The sequence below is a fragment of the Ciconia boyciana genome, chromosome 17, assembly GCF_034638445.1.
Source record: "Ciconia boyciana chromosome 17, ASM3463844v1, whole genome shotgun sequence".
NCBI lineage: Eukaryota > Metazoa > Chordata > Aves > Ciconiiformes > Ciconiidae > Ciconia > Ciconia boyciana.
The window spans coordinates 9,634,294-9,657,040 of NC_132950.1; the positions used below are offsets into that span (position 1 = coordinate 9,634,294).

The following is a 22,747-nucleotide window of genomic DNA, read 5'->3' on the forward strand; positions in this document are numbered from 1 at the left end:
TCCGCCGCACGGGGGTGACCTCACTTCGCGCGCTCTTCCCGCCGTGACGCGCTCGGCCTGCGCCGGAAGAGGGGGCGGCGACGGTTGGGCGCCGGGAGCTGCGGCCGCCATGGCGGAGTGCTCCGGCCTCCAGTTCGTCAGCCCCTACGCCTTCGAGGCGATGCAGAAGGTGGACGTGGTGCGCCTGGCCGCGCTGAGCGACCCCGAGCTGCGGCTGCTGCTGCCCTGCCTGGTGCGCATGGCGCTCTGCGCCCCCGCCGACCAGAGCCAGAGCTGGGCGCAGGACAAGAAGCTCATCCTGCGGCTCCTCTCGGGGGTGGAGGCGGTCAACTCCATCGTGGCCTTGCTGTCCGTGGACTTCCACGCCCTGGAGCAGGACGCCAGCAAAGAGCAGCAGCTCCGGTAAGGCAGGGAGCGGCGTCTTCTGTGGCGAGAGCCGCGGGGCGGCTTTTCCCGCTGTTTTATTTGCTGCTGCTGAAGTGCCGGCCTGACCTGGCCGCTCGTGTGCCGCTGCTTGTTCGTGTCCCTTGATGGTCTCTTGGGGAAACCCCGATTCTTGCCAGGGCAACGAGCAGGGAGCGGGGTTTAATTGCCTGGCTCGGGCATCTTTTCCTCCCGCTCCATCCCCCGGCTGCGAGGTGCCCTTGGAGGGAGCTGCCCGGCCGGAGAGGGGGCGGGAAGGTGGCGGGCGCGCCTTTGTGAGGCGAAGGGGCAGGTGAGGTGGATGCGCTTTCGCGACGGTTGTCTCTGCTGCTGGGGCACAGAGGCCCTTGAAATTTTGATGATCTACTGAATTAGATTTCATGACACGCTACGGTTACGACAGTCTTCTCTGACCATTGGCGTGATAGAGGAATTCCCTACGGAATTCCTTTAACTGATAAAATCTCTGTGTGTGCAGAAACATTTAATAGTTGTTTTTAATTGTCTGTTAGGCACAAGCTAGGAGGAGGTAGTGGAGAAAGCATCTTGGTGTCGCAGCTTCAGCATGGGCTGACGCTGGAATTTGAACACAGCGATTCACCTCGCCGGCTTCGTCTTGTACTTAGCGAATTACTAGCAATTATGAATAAGGTAAATTTCTCCGTATCTGGGCACTTGTGAATTTTGTGTCAGTGAAAACACACTCTGGATAGGTTGATACGCTGTCTGGTTCTGTTTCTGGTGCTGCTGGTGGGTGTGAGTACTCTTCTCCAGTTCTCACCTGCTTCACCAAGACTTTAGGTCTCAGTCGGATTGAACGGTGGCTTGAGATTAAACTCCTTATGAACCCAGCTTCCTAGAGGATATCTTTCTTCCTCAGAACAGATGAGGGTAATCTTTTCTAATATGATATAGGCTCTGTATATTCTGTAATGTGCTGTACTCAAATATAATGTGATTTTGTGATGCATCAGTGCAGAAATGGTATTTGAAAATGAAATTAGGACTTCTCTGCAATAGGAGTTCTTTACTCCTATTGCAGTGTGATATTAGCCACTGTATTTCTCATACCCCCCCCCCCCCCCGTGTTTTATTTTCCTTCTGTAAACTTCCCATGTTTTTAGAATTGTCAGTAAGCTATTTCTCTTTCTTCTGGAAATAAGCAATGATACTAGCTGTATTGAAGTATTTCCACTAGTAAATATTTCTTATACTAAACACTTTTCTTGCCTGTTCTGTGTTCATAGCAGTACATTTTTGACAGTTTTAAATGTATTCAAACTGCTGAATTTAGAGCCATAAAAGACTGATTAGACAAATTGCTTCATAAAACCTGTTCAGTGATGATGAATGATGTCTTGTAGGTGTCAGAATCAAATGGTGAGTTTTTTCTCAAATCTTCTGAGCTCTTCGAGAGTCCTGTTTATCTGGAGGAGGCAGCAGATGTTCTCTGCATTTTGCAAGCAGGTGTGGTATTCTGTATTTGTAGCGTTTTCTAACTTCTTACAAATGTAAAAAAATAACTTTTGGAGCCGTTGTGACTGATTTAAGGTTAATCTAGGCTGTCTGGCTCTTTGAAGGAGGAACAGATCACAGATTGATTTTCCATTTATTGATTTGAGCCTGTTACTGAAATGCATATTCAAAGCAAGGTTTTACTTGTTTCACAGTACAACACTGTGACTTTTAAAACTCTCTTTTTATCCAGAGCTGCCATCTCTGTTGCCAATAGTTGATGTGGCTGAAGCTCTGTTGCACGTTAAAAATGGAGCCTGGTTCCTCTGCCTTCTGGTGGCCAATGTTCCTGATAGCTTTAATGAGGGTGAGTTATAGTTTCTTCTTGCCTAGCTTACTTCTAAAGGTTTGAAATGATTTCTGGCAATATAGTTAATTCTGGGCTAAACCACGTGTCATAAATATTTGAACGAGAGAGCGTTTGGCTTATCAAATATAATTTGAATGCATTTATACCTAGAGATGCTGATAGGCTCCCATTCTCATCATGTTGATTCCCCTTTTTTGCAGCCTACTTGTAGACTTGTTGCGTGCATGTTGCGGCTTTTCAGCTGTAGGTCACCATTACAAAGGCTGACTCGGGCAGTGAATGACCGGGACTACGAACCTGGTCTAACCTTGCTAATAGTTCTTGTCCCTTAGACTGAGCCGTATTACGAGGTGAAAAATTTGTATTGACGTTGCCTGTTTAGAGTCCCTTACCTCGCAATAAGTTTTCAGTCTCCAGGGCTGCCAGATGCACAGGTTACATTGGATAGAGTACGAGTAGTAATTGGATGATGCTTAAATCTGTAATGACCCTGTAATTTCTCTGAGGAGAAAGACCATTTCCTTGTCCTGCTTTTATAGTGTAGGTCATGAGTTCTTGCCCAGACAAGATGTGTGTGGCCCAGCTAATAAATAGTAGTGAGCTAAACAGAATGGCTTGGCTTTGTGTGTTTATGTGGCTTTCTGTTGGAAAAGCCAGATTTACTTACACCTCCTGTTGGATATTTAGTCTGTAGAGGTTTGATTAAGAATGGTGAACGGCAGGATGAGGAAAGTGTTGGAGGCCGTCGTAGAACAGAAGCGCTTCGCCACCTGTGTAAAATGAACCCTTCCCAAGCTCTAAGGGTCCGAGGCATGGTGGTAAGTCTCCCATTAGTCGTCATGAGAATCATAATTATGATCCTTATTGGAGCTTTAAAAACAAAAAAGATGATTGAGCCTGAGCATTTTATCTAGGTGGAAGAGTGTCATCTACCAGGTCTTGGTGTGGCTTTGACCTTGGATCACACCAAAAATGAAGCTTCGGATGATGGAGTGAGTGACCTGGTGTGTTTTGTGAGCGGTTTGCTACTTGGAACAAACGCAAAGGTTCGAACTTGGTTTGGAACTTTTATCCGAAATGGCCAACAGGTATGAAAATCTTTGAATATTCTGGTTTTTAAAAAATATTCTTATAGCTTGCTGTAATTCTTCTGAATGTGGGCACCTGTATTTGTCTGAACGCACATAAATCCTGTCGCGTGTCTTGGAGCAACCTTTACAAGGCAACGTGTTCTTATGGGACCATCGGGTCTATAAGTAGTGTCCCTGAAGGCAGCTTTTGGGTTGTTGCTCTGAGAGATTTTTAGGTAGGTGATTCAATAGGCATGGAAACGAGGGAATTGAACGTTTGTATTGTTTACCTGATACATATATTCATCCTCAGTGTTCACAATAGCAAGTCGCGTCTTGACTCGCTTAGTTTGTTGAGTTAGTTAAAGCGTGTGTTTTGATGTAATAAGCTGTTGTAATATGATCACGTGTTGCCTGTTGCCCTGGTACTGAAAACTGTATTTAAAAAAAATTCCTCTCCCCCCCCCCCTTTTTTTTTCTCTTGACTTCATCATTATGGAAGCTTTTAAGTAATGCATTGTTTGATGGGATGAATTTTACATTGTTGTTCTCATCTTTTAACCTCTTACACAGAGAAAAAGAGATAATATCAGTTCTGTGCTTTGGCAAATGAGGAGGCAGCTGCTCCTGGAGCTCATGGGAATCCTTCCCACGGTTCGCAGCACACACATTGTTGAAGAAGCAGATGTTGATACGGAGCCAAATGTGTCTGTGTATTCAGGACTGAAGGAAGAGCATGTCGTGAAAGCCAGCGCATTGTTACGTCTCTATTGCGCTTTGATGGGAATTGCTGGGCTGAAGTAATGACTGTTTTGATGCTCTGTGTTTCTTATTCACTGTCCATTTAAACAGAGGTTGAGAGCTTTGGGCGCTTTTAGCATGAGCTGTCTCTTAATGCCGTTGTGTCCTTGAAACGGTCTTGGCAGGACTCACCAATTTTAGTACTAAGGGAGGCCCTCTCATGTGCTGAGGGCTGGAGTTGCCAGTTGATGGAAGTTTCTTTGTAGTGCAGAGAGCAAATATGATGTAATGCTAAGGTCTGTGGAGACAGATATGTTTTCTACTTCCCGGTGCTATTCTCAGCAGAAATTTTTTTTTATCCTAATGGTAAAGATCCATTTATCAACTTTGCTAATTTTTAAAATCTAAAATAATGCAAGGAATGTGGTGCTCTCTTTAATGCTGCAAAATCAATTCTACTGACTTTGCAGTCAGTAAAGAAGTCTAGGCTTAAGTGGTTGGAGCAGTGTGTAGAAGAGAAAGCAGCCAAAAACTCTAGCAACATACCCTACATGAATTTAGAATTTCTATTCCTTTGCTTTTACTTTTTAGAGAGTGCTAATGTAGCATCATCATGCATTGTTAGTTTTAATTTAGATATTTTGTACTAATGGGCAAGATTATATCCTGGGGAATTTTTCTCACTATTGTTATCTCTTAACAGAGATTTTTATGTCTTTAAGTTCAAAGAGAATTGCCAGTTAATCTTGATACTCATTTATTGATGGCAACTTGATAAACATTAAGTAACGGAGAAAATTTAATCTTTAACCATTGTGATGAGATTGGAAATCTCTTCACTTTTAAATTAGCCTGGGTTTTGTTCTTTTTCTGTCCTATTCAGGCCAACTGATGAAGAAGCAGAGCAGCTACTGCAGCTGATGACCAGCCGGCCTCCCGCAACTCCAGCTGGTGTTCGTTTTGTATCTCTTTCCTTTTGTATGCTTCTGGCCTTCTCCACTCTTGTCAGGTATCTCTCAATAAAGGAGGAGCTTTGTAAAGATGTCACTGTTTTAGCACCGTTAAGGCAATGACCTCCCCAGAGCTGCACAGTTTTTCTCTCCTAATTCTTTATACAAATCTCCATATGTTGGTTGAAGGGATTTGTCTCACACTGTGGTGAGTAAATTGATATTCCACTCTGCTCTCCCTCTTGTTTATAGCAAATCTTTTGAGAGGGGAGCATTGGCATTAGCTTAGTTTGGAATGGTTTTTGAAGGCTAAAGTAGGCCTTACTGGTTCAGTTTTCCATTGAACAAGTTTATGGCTAAATTCTTTAGAGACCCTGTTCAAAAGAGTAGCAGTGTGGGTATTTAATGGATGTGGCTTTCTGCTGTGTGCATTCAAGACAAGAAATTGTCTGACAATTGGACTGACGTTTGTGCTGAATATCAGTGCTTATCAACTGTTTGATGCTAAAGGGAAAGTGACAAAAAGTCTCCTGGCGTAAGATTCCTCAACTACTGGCTTTTCTGCTAGTAATTGTTAGTAAAACTAGCGGTCATTCCTGGGAAAAGGATCTTTAATGGATTTTCTTTGTGCAGCACCCCGGAACAGGAGCAACTCATGGTCATGTGGCTTAGCTGGATGATAAAGGAAGAAGCTTACTTTGAAAGGTGAGCTTACTTTGTTTTTAATGATTCCAGTAATCTCACATTTACTTATGTCCCCTTAGAAATTAACTCTTCCTCTTTGTTATCATTAGCATTTCTGGTGTGTCTGCTTCTTTTGGAGAGATGCTTCTCTTGGTAGCCATGTATTTCCATAGCAATCAGCTCAGCGCTATCATTGATTTGGTCTGCTCCACCTTGGGAATGAAGGTAAATCCTAAACTGATTCTAGCACGTACATTTCTCTGTTAAAATTAACTTTTTACTGTGTATTTATACTCTTGTATTTACTTCCATTTTCATATAAAGAACTTTGGTTTTGCTCATATACTTAAAGCAAATGTAAAGTAAAAAAATGGGTAACTAACTAAATTAGTTCCTCTAGAAAAACATTCAACTATGCATACCTCTGGATACAGAGGAATGTTATGATAAAAGTATCTTCAAAAACTGCTGACTTGTTGAAATCGTTATTCGCAAGAAATGAACTTTTTTAGAAGATGAATTGAAGTGGATTCCAAACTGAGCTTCAAACTTCTTATTTTAAGTAGTTTAAAGAAATATCTATGTATGTAATAATTAATTTCTGAAAATTACCAAGGGAGGCTTGCCTTCAATTTACTATCGTGAAGCAGTGTCTCATCAAATGTAAAAGCTAGGTAGGTAGTTTTCAGGATAAGGAAGACGTGGGGTGATGAACTTGTGACATTTGAAAATATTTTTGTTTTACATTTGAAGTAGAGATGTGAATGTTTTCCTGGTATCCCAGTGAAGACAAGTTTAAAAAGGTTAAAAGTTAACAGTTTATAAAATAAATTTGCAGTACTTATTTATAAGAAAGCTAGAACTTAAAATTACAAGTACTTTTGTTCTTTGTGTCAGATTGTTATTAAGCCCAGCTCACTCAGCAGAATGAAGACAATCTTCACACAGGAGATTTTCACTGAACAGGTATTTTAAGCCGATGTTTGGGGTTTGGTTTTTTTTTCCCTTTCTTTCTTTTTTTCTTTCTTCTGTAATCACTTTAGTTTGACCTACAAGAAGAATCCAAGCCCTGCCGGTACTGAAGAGCCTTGGCTCGCTCTTTTTGTACTTTGATCTGATTATATGTTTTGAACACTTGGCTTTTTTAAATAATGGGGAAGCAAAGGAGAAAATTTGTCCGCTATGGCATTTTTTGCAGTAGCAGGAAATAGTTCATAAATGTAGTACGCGTGCTACAGTTTTACACATACTGTAATAAACTACATTAAAAAGCTCTTCAGCTTCCAAACAACCAAAAATAAGTAAATGCCAGAAAGAATGTAACTGTGTGACTTTGTCACCTTGTGCTTATGCATTGTGACAAGGTGAATATTTGTGGTACTTTTCTTGTTAATTTTAACTTTCCTTTAGGTTGTTACGGCCCATGCAGTTCGCGTGCCTGTTACAGGCAATCTCAGTGCCAACATTACCGGGTTTTTACCTATTCACTGCATTTACCAGCTTTTAAAAAGTCGATCATTCACCAAGCACAAAGTATCCATTAAGGTATGACCTTCATTTTATTTCTGTTCATAATTTTGAATGTTGACTAGGTTTTGCAAGCCGGTTTTTTGGTTGTATTATAGGAACAGAATTCTTGATGAATCTTATAGCCTATTACCATGTAATTTAAGAAGGAACTGTGTATTAAGTTAGGGTACCCAGTTTCAGCTCTAATCCAGAGACCACATCTTAGTGAAGTTTAAAATAGTAAGAAAGTTATCTCTCTCTCCCTGCCTGTGCTTAATAAAATCGTAGTCAGAATGGTATTTCCATCCAGGACAAGTTTTATTGGTAGGGCTGTACAGAGCAGGGTCCAGGATACACAGTTTATGACCAGGCCCAACTCAGAACTGGTATGACACTTTCCAAAATCAAAGCCTCATTCAGTTACATTTTTGGTAACTAGTTAAAAGGGGATGTACTTGCAGACAAAACAAACTGCCCTCCAGCTTTGAAACTGAACATGTAATGGCGTGTTTTCTTCTAGGACTGGATCTATCGGCAGCTCTGTGAAACCACCACTCCACTCCATCCTCAGTTGCTTCCTCTTATTGATGTCTACATTAACTCTATTCTTACTCCTGCATCTAAATCCAACCCGGAGGCCACAAATCAGCCTGTCACGGAACAGGAGATACTGAATGTTTTTCAAGGACTTTCTGGGGTAAGTGATTTGTTTGCTCCTTTCATGTACTTTAATGCGAACATGTGGTTCAGTATTTTGTATGTATGCTTGACGCAGATTCTGTAAGTTGCCTCACTTCTTGTCTTTAGTGCCTGTATAGTAAACTGCCTCCTACTACAGTGATGGTCATGTGTTTTGAAGTGAATCTTGTTTGTGCTACTCAGATTTTTAGGATTACTGCTATTTGTCCCTGTTTGTCCTGTTCCTTGGGAACTCACTAACTCATGCTGTTAAAAATGCAAAGAAAAGCACTTCGTGGATTGAAAAGTGAAGGTGTTTACGTAGGTTTTTTATATTTTTTGATCTTGGTAGATAAAAATACTATTTAACTGAAGCATTCTAGCTGTTTTTGAAAGAAGCATTTTCATTTTGATAAAAGTATGAGAATGGTCACTTGGAGCCATGTAGAATGAGTGGCATTGACTTGCGTTGGAACCCTGGGATTACTTCTTATTAGTGTCCCAAGATACCAAAAATACATTTTATGTTTGAAGCTCATTTAAAAAAAAAAAAGAGAAGAAGAAAAAAAAAAATTCCCTGCAACTTTCAGCTTGGACCTCATATGGCTTGATACTTTTACACAAGGCTTACTGCCTTATCTTTCTTCATATTTTCAGGTAAATCCAAATTTTTGTTCTCAAGAATCAGGGATGCAATATGACCTTTGTATGTGGTTTTATGTACAGGGAGAAAATACTCGTCTTACTCAACGATACAGCATCACAACACAGTTGCTTGTCCTCTACTATGTCCTGTCGTACGAAGAAGCACTTCTGGCAAACACAAAGATACTAGGTATCTGTGAGTGCATCAGTGGAAAACAGATTAACTGAAAATTAGATGCAAAGAGAGGAATTCTTACAATAACCAAAATTCATGTTGCTGTCAGATTCAAGCACAGCATAAAAAGTTTAGATTCTTGTAATAAATACAGCGTTGCTGTAGAAATCCAAGAGATAAAGTTTCTGCTAAAACTCTGTATTTGAGTAATTTGTTTTCCAGATTAAAAAAGGTCCAAGCTGGCCAAAAAGTTACCAGCTAATAAATACAGCAGCAGTTAACAAAGACTTCTTAATTACTTCAGATCTTCATTTATTCATGCGTCATCAGACCTGCACACATGTTTCTTTGGGTTGGCAATTTTATAGTTGACAGTACTGAATGATCCCTTTTTAGCTTTGAAATTGAGACTTTAAACCAATTCTAAAAGAATGTTGTGTAGTTTATTGATGGAGTTTAATTTCAGTGAAAGCATAGTGTTTTTACCTGCCCTTTTTCGGGTGCAAAACTTCCAGCATTCATCAGTGCTATTTTCTTCATGCTATTCAAGAAAGACTGAAATACTATAAAATCAATTACAGTTCTTCCTGCATTTATAACTTCCACCTCACTACAGGGTGTTGTGTGTGCCAACAGTTTGAATTCCGTGTACCAACTGATAACTGTTCTTTTTAAGAATAAAAACCTTGAATAAAGAAAGTGCAGATTTGAGCTATGATCTCAAAATCAGTTGGACTTGGTGAAAGATAGTATGGAGATCTTGTGACCAAATCTAAATGCCAGGAAAATCTTTAAATGGAAATGTTCACAGAAATGGTTTTCTGAAGAGCTTAATTTAAAACTTTAACAGGAGTTAGGTGTGTTATTTGGGATTTTCTCTATTTTACCTGGATAATATAGAACCAAGTGCTTTACATTTTCTTTATTGATTCAGTTTGGGAGATAATTTTTTCCAACTGTAACTGTTACGTGTGGTTTCTTGTCCTGTTCTCCATAGCTGCCATGCAGAAAAAACCCAAGTCTTACTCTTCGGCATTAATGGATCAGATTCCAATCAAGTACCTCATCCGGCAGGCACAAGGACTGCAGCAGGAACTGGGAGGTATATCTGCGTGTGAAAGTCTAACGTGCATGAAGAAGGAAGGCTAAGCGTGTTTCCAGCTCTGTGGCTATCGTCTGTTTAATAGCTTGCCTTCCTTTCTCTTTCATTTAAAATCTGTCAGTAATAATTAGTGAGATTGCATATATGTTTGAAGAGTAATAGTGAAAGTTTGAGGAAGGCAGTTCTTTTTAGAGTAGGTTTTACCTACCTAGGATAGGTTTTAAAGTAGGAAGCAGGCTATAAATATGCAAGTTCACTGAACTTCTTGGCAGTGGTTCAGTTAAGGTCTGTTGTTGAAATGATAGGCACAGATATGGTCAGGTGAAAGATGTAGCTACTTCGGTCTAAGATGTATACGTTCTTAATACCCCTAAAGGCTTGCATTCTGCACTGTTACGTCTTCTTGCAACTAACTATCCGCACCTCTGCATTGTGGAAGACTGGATCTGTGAGGAACAGATCACAGGCACTGATGCCTTACTGAGGAGGATGCTTCTTACGAACACTGCGAAGAATCACTCTCCCAAACAGCTCCAAGAAGGTAAATAACTTCATTTGAAGTAAGCAGTGTTCTTTCCAAATTGGTTGGCGTATAGTGGGTTTGGAAGCATGTAGCCATTTAATTCATTTGATCATACTGCATTTGTATAATGAAAAAGTTCTGCTGCCAAGTCAGAAAAAATGTCAGAAGTCCACTTTTACCAAGATCCCATTGTCTTTATTTTACAGCATTTTCCATGCTGCCTGGAAATCACACCCAGCTGATGCAGATCTTAGAACATTTAACACTCCTCTCAGCTGGTGAATTGATCCCCTATGCAGAAGTATTGACATCAAATATGAATCGCTTGCTGAATGCTGGAGTCCCTCGGAGGATTCTTCAGACTGTCAATAAACTTTGGATGGTTCTTAACACTGTGATGCCAAGAAGGTAGGTTCAAAATACTGTTTAGTTTGTTGTTGCAGGTAGATGGAATGCCACTTTCTGTTTCAAAAATAATGACACAGTGCCTTTGTCTGGGAAATTGGAGGTTGTGACTGAATAGAATGTGTTGGAGTTGCATTCCTTTTTGCTTTGATGAAATCTTTAACCTTTGCATTTAAAAGGAAGGTACTTCTTGTTCTCAGGGGAAAGGAAGTCACCAGTTTGCTTAAAATATTTATAGTGTACATTGTTTATGACGAATTACTGATGAAACACGAACTCACTCCGGTAGGAACGTGCCTTTTCTGAGGAACTGGATGCTCTCTTGCAGTGAAAACAGTTTGGTTGCTGTAATTCTAGTGAATGTAAGTTAACTATATCTTGGTTAACCTCAAGAGCTGCAAATGAAGTATGGGGTTTTTGCTCCTTGATAGCCCTAGAAAAATAGAGCTAACTGAGATAAGTGAGTGTCCAGATGCTTATGTGATCCCTTTTCTCATACGGATTATCTATTAAAAAGTTGTAAAAATAATCTCATTTTAGGTTGTGGGTGATGACTGTTAATGCTCTGCAGCCTTCAGTAAAAATAGTCCGACAGCAGAAATACACTCAGAATGATCTGATGATTGATCCTTTGATTGTACTAAGATGCGATCAGAGAGTTCATAGGTAAGCATCTCCCTCCTTTAGCTTTTTATGTTCTGTGGTACTTACATTGATACATAATGAATGCTAAACATAAAGGTGTCTCGTAGAAAACTTCTAGAAGCTTTCAGTACTTCAAAACATATTTTCAAACTAATCATACGAGCTCGTGAGTTCCATCTTTTTTGTGTTAAGCTTGTTGGTCTGAGGACCGAGTAAGCTCTGCCTGCTGTTTCAGCCTGTCATACTGTCCAGCTGAGGGTCTTGTTGGACAACATTACATTTGGTTCTATTTTGGAAACTTTGGGATTTCTACATAGGTCATCCATTTTAGATATGTGTGTGTGAATTTGTTCTAAGTAGACATTGCAGCATGCTTAAAATGGCTGCTGCCACAGGGTGGTTGGTGGTGGTGGTTGAGGTTGTAGCTGTAACGTCCTTCCACTTCACACTGTCCTTTGCCATCCCTCATGGGCCTGTAGGTATTCTGTCTTTTTGGGTAACAGTTTCTTCCAGTGGGTGCTTGATGGATATGACAAAGGTAGATTTGCTTAATTTCCCAAGAAAGTCTTTTAGCAGTACTTAGAAATTAGTTCCTCTAGATGTCAGTGATGATAGAGGAGGATGTGTAATGCTGCTTTATGGCTCTGATGCAGAAGAATAAGCTGAGAATTTAAGTAGTGAAAATGATCATAATCAATAGCAATGGACCAGCTTTTAAGGAGAATATGAAATAATGCAAACGATAAGTCAGAATTTGTAAATTATAAATTTGCTTTTTCATAGTAATGAAGAAAATTGCATCTGTTACTCTAAAAAGATACGGTTAATCATTTTAAATGTACTTTAGTCCCTAGCTTTATTCCTTGTGTCTTCTTTTTCACGTTTTCTGTCAGTTGTGGTTTATATTTCCCCTTTTTTATTATCCTTTTGTTCATATTAAATGGCTAATAGTCAGCTTGATTTGTTCATGTTCTTGTTTGTATCCATCTGTCCCACCTTGCCTTTTCGCAATTGAGCCGTGAATCCAATTTCATTTGAGTTGCCACAACTCTGCTAGACTTCAAGTTTCTGTTGATGACATCTTTAATCCCCAACCTGTAGGTGAAATAGTTAAATGTATGTCCCTTCAGCCCTGGATGCAAATTGAAAATCCTACATTTCTAAAACTGTCAGGGAGATTTATAATGCAATGTGATTTGAAAACTATCATCTTAGTATCGTGGAAGCAGTTCAGAGCTTGTCTGCCTTATTTTTCCCCATCATTCAGATAATTATTTTTCCTTATTTCACGTACAGCTGACCCCTCTTGGGTTTCCTTGTTCATTAGAAATGAGTCTCTTCGGCAGTTCCTTGTTTTTGTAGAGTGTTTTTGTAGAGTGGACATACATGTGTGTGCATGAGAGAAGTAGGGCTGAATGGCAGGGCAGCAGAAGGGATTGTGACCTTTAGTATTTTCCTGTGTTAGAGAAGACAGCTTTAGTGTGAACCAGACTACAATCAAATGAGCCTTTGAGGAGGAGTGCTTTTAGTTTGTTCACATTATTACTGTCTTACTGAAACGCCTTTATTTTATCATGTGTTCCCATATCAGGAGTCCTCCTCTGATGGATATAACTTTGCACATGTTGAACGGATATCTTCTTGCTTCAAAAGCTTACCTCAATTCTCACCTAAAAGAAACAGCAGAGCAGGACATTAGGCCATCCCAAAACAATGCAATGGGTCCAGAGGCCCCAGAAGTTACAAGGGAAGAATTAAAGAATGCATTGCTTGCTGCTCAGGTAAGGGGGGAGAAATGGATATTAAATGTTGTGAGGAAAGACAGTGATAGAACAGAAATACAGAAACAGGAAATTAAAAAAGGAGACCTTTTACTTCTTTTTTTACTGACTTCTGTTACCACGAAAAAGAAAACTGCCTCTGTATTCAGATTGTTAAATGTTTTCGGTCTTCTGTTTGCTAATCTGAAGCATTGTGTTGGTTAACTGCTTTGGTCCTGTCCTTTTCTGTTAGAACAGAAGAGTTCTGCTTACTAGTCCTTTTGCCTTGTTGATTGTGCTATCCAGAGGCTCTTTCTGTGCTTAGATTTGGAGCAGTAAAACATGAATAAGTGTGATAGACCTATGTGTGATCATTTGAACAATGTTATTTAAGAGAAGCAGCCAGCATTGTAAAGTGTGAGGCTGAAGAATGGTTAACTCTAGTTAGCCTGACATGGTGGGAATTCTTGAGTAATCCTGTTTCACAGACAGTCTCTTCTCACCTCTGTCTGGAAGAATGTCACATATATAGTCCCTATTAGAAGGTGATTTTTGAATTAATAGGAAGTTATATGTTTAAATGAGTAGTGTAGTCTCCCCTGAATACTGTGAATTACATGGCCATGGGCATGTTTGTCTGATCTGGATGCTTTAAGGGACTGTTGGATATTTATTTTGAAACAATATGAGATTCCTTTGAATTTTCTCTTTTGATCTGTGATTACGATGATCTGTTGGATTTAAGCTTTTGTTCTTTGAGTCTTGATTCAAATAGTGTTGAGATTTTTTAAAATGTTCTACAGGATTTGTGATTCTTGAACTGGGTTTTTATTCTGTATTAAAAAAAGCTACAGCTAGAAATTCTAGCCACCTGACAGTCTTCCATTTCTTACACTGTCATTACTTTTTATGTGATTTCTTTGATTTCATTGGGGTTTTTTATGCATGTTCTGTTGCTTTTCTTCTTCACAGGACAGTGCTGCTGTGCAGATTCTTCTAGAGATCTGCTTACCTACAGAAGAAGAGAAAGCCCAGAGCAGTAATACCCACAGTCTGCTAAAGAGTGTTCATAGTACCACAGGCCCTAAGAGTCCTGAGCTAGAAGAAGAAGATGATAGCTTGCTGTGTAATCTTCGAGAGGTCCAGTGTCTGATCTGCTGTCTCCTGCATCAGATGTATATTGCTGATCCCAACATAGTCAAACTAGTTCATTTCCAGGTCTGTTTTGCACTATTTTAGTTCTTCCATGGTTTCTCTGGTTAAGGGAGAGCCAGATAAAGTGGTCAAAGGATGTCGAATGCTGTTGTTGTGTTCCTCAGAAAGTATAACGACCCACTTCTCTGCTTCTCGTCTCGCCAAATTTGTAGTACCTACCTTTCCTCCAGATTTCAGTGCTTGGACTCTCTGTTGCAGCCAAGAAGGGAACAGCTAAACCATGCCTGTTCCTCATCATTAAACACATGCTTTGTTTGTGCCTCTACCTTCTCTTATACTAAAATAGTTTGTCCATTCTAGGCCAAGGAAGACTGGCCTAATCATCTTCTAATTACTTGTTCCACATCTTTGGGTTACTCTTTTCTGGCCATGTTTTTAAATTAGTATATCCATTATTCAAAACTATAATTTGGCTTCAAATGTAAAGATCTTCTTATCTTTCTTTTTTGTTAGGGCACAGTTTATCTCTTTAGAGTGGAAGGAGAAAGGCTGCCCCTGCCTAAGCAGCTGTATGTCTTCAAAAAAAGAAAGGGGGAAAGATTAGCAAATTTTTTTAATATAGATGTGGTTTTAGTGTGTGTTAAATGGGTCATTGCCAGATGGCAGTCTCTTTAAAAGGAGTTAATTTGCCTTGACCTGGAATTGATGAAGTGACTAAAAAAGTCATAATGCTGTGGTTGTGAAATAAGCAAGTTGGGGCCTATGGTGAAGTTTGGAACACAGAGGAAAGACACAGGAGGAAAGGGTCGCTGTAGCCTGGTTTAATTTGGGGAGTGGAGGGAGAGTTTCTATGCAAATAATGCGTTGAGTATTGAGGATCAAGAACTGATTCAGACCCTGGGTTTGTCACCCAGCCTGCCTCTTGTTGCCTTGGGATACAGGCCTGTTGCTTGTAATTCTGAACAAAAGAGATTTACAAGTATATTAGTTTTGAAAAAAGCATTAACGCAGATCTAATTTAAAATTTTAATTGAAGCAGAATTTTTGAAACACCTTTGACGTATCTGTTTTCTTAATCACACAGGGTTATCCGTGTGAACTTCTGGCACTGACAGTGGCGGGGATTCCGTCGATGCACATCTGTCTGGATTTCATACCGGAGCTCATTGCCCAGCCTGAACTTGAAAAACAGGTACTGTACAGTCATCTAGTTTGAGAATCACTGTAAGTAGTTAACCCTGATGAAGTATTGGTTAGGGGGAGAAAATAAAAGGATCACTAAAAACAGTCTTGTTCTAACTTGCCTAGGATATTAAGGTAATATCTGTAGCACTTTTACCTTAAATTAAAGGCCTGGCCGTCGCCCCCAAATTGGGGATTGTGACAACTCCACTAACATATCTCTGTACACTTGTTTAGGAAGTACTCATGAATTTCAATATTACCTTCAAGAACATGAATAAAAGCAGTTTTGAGTAATGACTTTCATTCATTCTTTATACTGAGTATAAATCAGTTAGCAAAGGTTTTGTCTACTTAGTTTTTATCTGATGCTTTATGGCTACAGGAAATTCTACGAAGATTTAAATTTTGAAATCTTTTTTGCAAAAATGTTCCATAGAACAGATGAAGCAGCCTTAAGATCAAAATTTTATTCATTCTCATGAAAAGTTTGACTACTAAGTCTTTGTCCAGGGAATATTACTACTGTTTCTTGAAGCAAGCTTGGGACAAGACTGTAAGGTGTAAATTTGTAAATCAATTTAAATTTCTCCTTTGCCACTTGTCTTACCAGTTCTTTCCCTGGTCTAACTGCAAGAATAAAGCCTGCTAGAATGATACGTGCGGCTTTCCTCAAAGTTATGCTATTTGAATCTGAAGAGTGGTGGTTTCTTCTCACTACAAGCTCAGCAAAGGGGGAATCAGGAATTTCATTTTGAAATGTTTCACCGATATTTTTGAAGGTCTTCTCATGATGATTATGAAAAACAGTGGCAAATAATTTTTCATTATTACTTTCTAAAGCAATTTGTAGACCTTGATTTGTTATAGTGTGACAAGGGGAGATTACCTATTTGGCTAGTTGTAGGTAATTGGAATTTGTTGGGCTAAAGATTCCTCTGTTTTCTAGATCAAGCCAACTTTGTAGTTGTTCTTATTTAATCCTTTCTCAAATATAAAGTTACTGCTGGTGAGAAGACACCCAACTAAAGTTAAAACTGGAACACATTGGACTTTAAACAGCTTTTACAAGTATTATAATTGAGTGTTGCTTCGCTGCTCATTGGTAATGTCGGAACAAACTGTGTCTGTGGGGGAGATTCTGAAACACTAACGCTAGTGCTTTGATTGATGTTAAATATGTGGGTTTGTTTTTTCTTAATGTCAGCAGAAAATTTCACAATAACTGTTATTAAGGCCTCTCTGACTTTCGTTTCCTCATTGGTAAAATAGGGAAAATTTAGTAACTCATAAGTTACGTGAAGAGCTTTGGATAGAAAGTGCAAAGCAATCTGTAACTTTATTGCTTTTTTTCTCTTTTGCCTTTCACCTCCTTAACAGATATTTGCCATCCAGTTACTTTCATTTTTGTGTATCCAGTACGCACTACCTAAATCTCTCAGCGTGGCTCGTTTAGCTATCAATGTGATGGGAACCCTACTCACAGGTAAGCACTCCAGCAACCCCTAAATACATTGTTGTGTAAATTGGAGTTGCTGGTCTAGGTTGAATGCAGTTTTGTCTAAATGCTACTGTGTCAATTACAACTGGAAAAGTAACAACAATTCTTGACTGGATTTTTATAATAATTCCTTTTTACTTAACCATTTCCTTTTCCTTGATAGTTTTAACCCAGTCGAAGCGGTACGTTTTTTTTATGCCGACCCTGCCTTGTTTGGTGTCATTCTGTCAAGCCTTTCCTCCTTTGTATGAGGATATTATGTCTCTGCTGATACAAATAGGACAAGTTTGTGCCTCCGATGTTGCTACGCAGACAAGAGACTTCGACCCAATTATTACACGTAAGTAACATTTCAAAAGTAATGTCATGGTCCCAGGGAGAAAATTATGTTAATGTTTCAAAAGTTTGAGTGTAGTTGGAATGCAGTATGAGATTTACTGCTGTTGTCTTGTAAATACAGAAGGGATAGGGATAGGTGGATTTACTGGATTGGAGGAGAGAGTTTAGAGGCTAAGGGGCTGAAAGTACTGCCTTCTGTTTTATTTCCCTGCTTGTATCGTTTCAAGATGTATCCCTGCATGCTAATGTTGTCCATAGAATTTGCCATTGTAGTCTAAGGATGAAAGATGTTAGCCAAGGCCATTGGCTTTTGAGAACACAAGGACGTTTCAACCCCTCAGCTGAGGCATAATGGCCATATAAATCTTCCTAATCTGTTTGAAATGCAGAGTCAAATGAGCTACCTGAAGTCTTACACATGCCATAGCATGGTTGGATAAATATATAGTGATTGTGTGAACACGGATTAACCGTTTAAGTGTATCGGTTGATCTTGAGCATGTTTTTGTCTCTTTTTTTTTTTGTCTAAAGACAATTGCTCTGTTCATGTGATATCCAAGGTTCCCTGATGCTATCTATGCTAGGGTATTTATGCTAAAAGAAGTAAGAGGGAATATAAAAAACCCCAAAGAAGTCAGACATGGGTAAATGAAAAAGAAATGTAGTGTCTCTAGAAGTAATCTGTGGAGTTAAGCCTGGTGCATGAAATAGTGCTGGCTCAAATCTGCAATTTCACAGCATACATGTTTGTGTTATGGGTGTAATATAACAATTTTTAAAAATTATTTATTTACTCAGATGTACTTTGCTTCGTCTACTTGCTTTTCTAGGTCTCCAGCAGCTAAAGGAGAAACCACATGAAGCGTCAGGACTTTGTAAAGATTCATCTAACAAAAGTTGTTCAAGGGACATTGCAAGCATGGACCCTGATGTTCGGTTATGCCAGTGTGTTGAAAATACTATCATTGAAATAATTAACATGAGCGTAAGTGGAGTTTAGGAAGAACACAAATGAAATTGTACTGTAGCTAGTCCCACGGTCTATGGTGCCTAAATTTGGAGAAAGCTACGAAAGTGGACTGAGAAACTGGAGCACAAGAAGTCTGTGTTTTTCAATTCATTCGATTCAGTTATGGCTGAAAAGAAAAGAATTCTTTAAAGAGGCTTATGTTGCTTCCAGTGAAAACTTTTGAGGCTGATGGGGTTGGTAAATCATTTCCAGTGAAACTGAGCGTGATTTTCAGGCTTGCTCGGTTTCTGAAGTGATACAGCAACACACCTGCAACACACAGCTGTATAATTGTGATTTTTAAAGAATATGTATTTTTCGTGCAGCTCAGATGGCTTAGTATTTTTTAACATCACTTAGTTTAAAAGAGATGAGAGAGACTTCAAGAACTAAGTGCAAAGGTATCTTCAGTTGTCATCAGGATAAGATTAAAAAAAGAAATTAGTGTTGAGGGTGACTGTGACAGAAGCTAAATTTCCCTATAATGAAAGGAATGACAGATTTCAACCATACCCAAGTGGTTACACGCAGCTCCGTGGACAAGAAGGCTGAAGCCTTTGTGCTTCATGCATGAAGTTGGTTGTTCTTTCATATACAAAAGCTGCAGGATTTAGGCTCGACAGCTGCGTTTTGTGGCATTGCGGAAGGGGGTGTGTGCTGCAATATTTGGGAGTTTCTTGAAGGTTGCACAAGCTCTTACGTGAGGCAGCACGTGCTTTTGCAGCAGAGAAAGAAAATTAAGGTTTAGCTGTTGTGCTAGAAGTGAATGTAGTACTTCAACACACTTGAATTGCTAAACTTGTCAATCCAGCACTTACTCTTTTCTTAAATGACAGCATCCAGGGTCCTTAAATTAGGTAAAATATTTTTCAGTTAAAGCCAGTTTACATTCCAGAAATTAATGGTCTGATTCTCTAGTGTGGCCTTGGGAAAATCTTGCAGAGCTTGTCTTCTGCCCGTGTTGGGCAGCGACTTAGGAAGGCGAATGCTGAATTGCCGAACGCACTTGGGCTTGCGTTCCAGGCTTACCAGCGTGCTGTGGCCATCCCATAACACCATCTGCCTACCAAGTGTATTTTTGTCATCTTGATGTAAAGTATGTAAATAATCTAAATGTATGTATTTTTTTTTCCTCTGTTGTGTGATTTTATATGCTGTAGTGGTATTTAAATAAAAAAACCCTAGTGTATGATTTAGATCAAAGTCATCGCTATTCATACTTTGAAATTAAAAGGGTTGATTTTAAGGTTTCCAGATTTATACCCAGTTTAACCCGGGGCCCCGAACACCCCTGGGGGAACAGGAGCCGCCTGGGCCCGAGGCCGCCTCCTCCAGGGCCTTTCGGGCATGGTGGTACTTAAAAGCCACTGACGTTACTAAAAAGTTATTCATTTTTTAGTTCCCAATACAATATTTTCTGTGCACTATGCTTAAAACAAGGTAAATAATAGTAATAAAAAGTATTAAAGTATTTTGCAATACAATTTCCCCACGTTAAACGCGTGGTTGCCCAGCAACGAGTGCAACCCGGAAGCCAGCAAAGCCCTCCGCGATTGGTTCTGATAGCGTAGAGGTGGAAGGCGGGAGCGGCTCAGTCTGCGATTTGCTGATTGGCGGCTCAGGGCCCTTTCCTGTCAGCTGATTGGCGCCGGGGCGGAGGCGGGAAGGACGGACGCTGAAGGGGCCGCCGTCGCCTGAGGTGAGCGGCCGCGCGGCGCCGCTCGTCGCCTTCCGCAGGACGGAGCGGAGCGCGGCTGTGAGGGGACCGGGCTCGCGTGGGGTGGGAGGGAGGAAGGGGAGGGAAGTGGCTTTCTGGGGCCCCTTCCTCTTAAAGAAGATAAAGGAAACGCCCAGGTGCCTCTGTGTGGGCTGGGGTGGGGCGACGCGCACAGGAGCATGACAGCAGCTTCCTCAGCCCTCCCTACCCTCGGCCGCGGCGAGGCAGAAAAATTCTCCCCAGGGCTGGAGCTAGAGTAGGGCCATGGTGGCGTCGGGATTTCCCTGGGGAGCGGCCCCCGTCCTCCCCGAGGCGCTCCCGGGCGGAGCGGAGCAGACCGGGACGAAGTGTCCCTCCGCGTTCCCGGTGTCCCGGACCGTTGCCGCCTCCTGCCCCCTTTGGTGTTGAATCCTTCCCGCCGCCCCGACGGGGGCTTGTTTTTCTCTTGGGCAAAGCTCAGTTCGAAGTAGTGCTCGTTTAGGCGAACCCCCCCCGAATGTGTTAGGGAAAAGCCTTTTAATGGGATGCGGTTACATTTTTGGAAGGAGGGGTAGGGTGTAAACTCATGTGAGCAATCTCTTTTTGCTAGGATTTCTTTTTCCTGTTGAGAAAACTGATGATGAAGCTGAATCATGCCATATATTGGTGGTTTTTTGATGTATATGTTTACTCATTAAAAGTCAAATGAGGGCACAGGTTAGTGAGTTAATTTATCACAGGGAATCTGGCAATTTAAAATTGCTCTTTTATTTTGTAGATGCTGAAAACCTCTGTGTCGTTTAAAAAAACGTAGTCCTTTTTTAAAGCTATCTATGCCTCTTCAGTATTTTTAATTCAATAATTTCAACATTTTACCATGATAGGAAAACTGACTTTTCTTTATTATCCAGAGTGAGAGAAATGCAAGATAATGCTCACAGGATAGTAAAGTGACTGATGCCTCATTTTCCCCTGAATAATTACTGTATTATTTGTGGAAGAAAAGTGTTAGTTTTTAAACATCTCATTTTTAAAGTCAGTGTCCAGTTTCATTTTCTCATTGTTATAAAATGAACAGCACAAGCTACTGTTGTCAGCTGTATCTTTGTAGTTTGCAATGTCTTGGAGTTCAAGCTAATGGGCCTGCGGAATTGAAAAACTGGCTGTTTTTAGTTATTAAATATGCTAAAATACTTTCCCCCCAAGGATTTGGGTTCTTACGCCAACAACGTTCAGTCTGAGAAATAGAATCTGAAATGATGTGCGCAATTGATCATACTTTTATTTAAATTGCTGATGTTCCTCATCAGGTGGTGGCAACTTGCTCTCATTTGTAACAAGGACCGTGTCTGAACTGATGATGTGTAGTATAAATTCCTATATGCCGCTTCTGTTAACATCCTGAACTGCTTAGCTCCCTTATCAGGTTAGCAGTTTCTGCTTGTTTTTGTTCGGTGCCGTATGTTGTTTCAGGCTTTGCACGGTTGCTAGTGTTGACTTCTTAATACTCTTTTTTTTTTTTTAATTGCAGTTATAAACTTGAAGTAAACGGGAGGAAAAAGTGGCAATGTCTTCTGCTGTGTCAGAATATACTATTGGGGGAGTGAAGATCATATTCCCTTGCAAGGCTTACCCTTCACAACTTGCTATGATGAATGCTGTAAGTAGAACTTATATTAACATTTGCTAAGCTAATAGCTTATGTTTTGCAGTACCTGTCAGCATTTAGCAAACTGACATACTCAATTCAGAGCCTCCAATATCTTGCGAATGTCAGTTGTAACATAACTTACTGTCCTCTGTGCTGTACAATGATATCTGGCCCATGACTAGGGAATGCTGAAGTACATTTTGGATTTGTGAACGTTTATGCTAAGAAACAAGTTACGTGTTTTGTAATATATATGATTATTTAACTAGAGATACTATAATAGAAATTTTATATAATTTTGAAAGCATATAAGGAGGGAAGGATTTAGTAAAACATCTGTATTTTAAACAGAACATAATAGTAAGTTTTCACTTTTTGGAACGTTTTTTAAAATTAATTATTACACTTTACATTTAAACATTTTTAAACAGTTTTAACCATTTTTAAACACTTTTTCTCTGTGGGACAAATGGTTTGGTTGCCTGACAGATGTTTTCAATGTTTTGTAAGACTAAAGCAAGCAAGCTGGCCCCATCAGGTACTGCTGTTAGCAGGTAAGTATTTCACAGCCCCCTGTAAGTGAACCTCTGAGCATTGCTAATGAGGCAGGTTCCTCTTGAGAGAAATACAGCTGAGGCTTGTTCACCTGTCATTATTATTAAAGGTGGTGGCGGGGGGGGGTGGTGGTTTGTTTGATTGGTTTGGTTTATTTTTCTTTGGGTTTTTTACGAGACAGCAGGTGTCCTGATCTATTTTTAGAAGTTACTTATAGCTTTGCTAAAGCCATCCTCTTTGGGGTTTTTTTCTATTAATTCTGGTTTTGTTCTTGTTATTCTCCTTAAAGATTGTTAAGGGCTTAAATAACAGGCAACACTGTTTGTTGGAGAGCCCTACAGGAAGTGGCAAAAGCTTGGCATTACTTTGTTCTGCATTATCATGGCAGCAGTCTCTGTACGGTAAGTTGTCTTAGTGTCTGTGTGCCTAGTTTTTATTACCAAAATATATTATAATGAATTATTGTTGTTGAAACATATGGTTTCAGGAATCTAACCATTATACATATTGCCTTATTGGCAACA

At 40.0% G+C, this 22,747-nt stretch overlaps 2 protein-coding genes across 12 annotated transcripts in view; both read left to right on the forward strand.

Moving 5' to 3' along the window:
- The first annotated feature begins 53 nt into the window (after positions 1-53).
- Positions 54-19,505, forward strand: INTS2 (integrator complex subunit 2). Its single transcript, XM_072882270.1, has 24 exons — positions 54-402; positions 936-1,074; positions 1,788-1,890; positions 2,132-2,245; positions 2,936-3,066; positions 3,163-3,336; positions 3,892-4,118; positions 4,943-5,068; positions 5,643-5,714; positions 5,804-5,918; positions 6,591-6,659; positions 7,104-7,238; positions 7,723-7,899; positions 8,607-8,715; positions 9,698-9,802; positions 10,179-10,343; positions 10,532-10,733; positions 11,271-11,396; positions 12,967-13,156; positions 14,108-14,353; positions 15,375-15,482; positions 16,853-16,958; positions 17,137-17,313; positions 18,143-19,505. Exons 1-24 carry the CDS (start codon positions 110-112, stop codon positions 18,310-18,312), a joined length of 3,579 nt encoding a protein of 1,192 aa, XP_072738371.1. The 5' UTR covers positions 54-109; the 3' UTR covers positions 18,313-19,505.
- Positions 19,506-19,973: 468 nt separating this feature from the next.
- The window catches only part of BRIP1 (BRCA1 interacting DNA helicase 1), a 64,250-nt gene continuing 61,476 nt past the window's right edge, over positions 19,974-22,747 (forward strand). For 2 of the 11 annotated variants that reach the window (XM_072882379.1, XM_072882382.1), the window contains exons 1-5: positions 19,974-20,020; positions 21,328-21,443; positions 21,549-21,677; positions 22,179-22,222; positions 22,513-22,624. Coding sequence is in view for 6 of the 11 variants with exons in the window: in XM_072882373.1 (XP_072738474.1) it covers positions 21,585-21,677; positions 22,513-22,624 (205 nt within the window). In the remaining 5 variants the exon portion in view is untranslated. Of the gene's footprint in view, positions 20,021-20,052; positions 20,078-20,156; positions 20,176-20,627; positions 20,735-21,327; positions 21,444-21,548; positions 21,678-22,169; positions 22,223-22,512; positions 22,625-22,747 lie in introns of those variants that run through there. The other 9 variants (XM_072882373.1, XM_072882378.1, XM_072882381.1 and 6 more) reach the window with 7 other exon arrangements.

Bases quoted from the DNA above. Each gene is read 5' to 3' on its own strand.
- INTS2 (XM_072882270.1), top strand. From the start codon at position 110: ATGGCGGAGTGCTCCGGCCTCCAGTTCGTCAGCCCCTACGCCTTCGAG. The intron at 403-935 runs GTAAGGCAGGGA...ATTGTCTGTTAG, and splicing joins AGCAAAGAGCAGCAGCTCCG to GCACAAGCTAGGAGGAGGTA. The intron at 11,397-12,966 runs GTAAGCATCTCC...TTCCCATATCAG, and splicing joins TGCGATCAGAGAGTTCATAG to GAGTCCTCCTCTGATGGATA.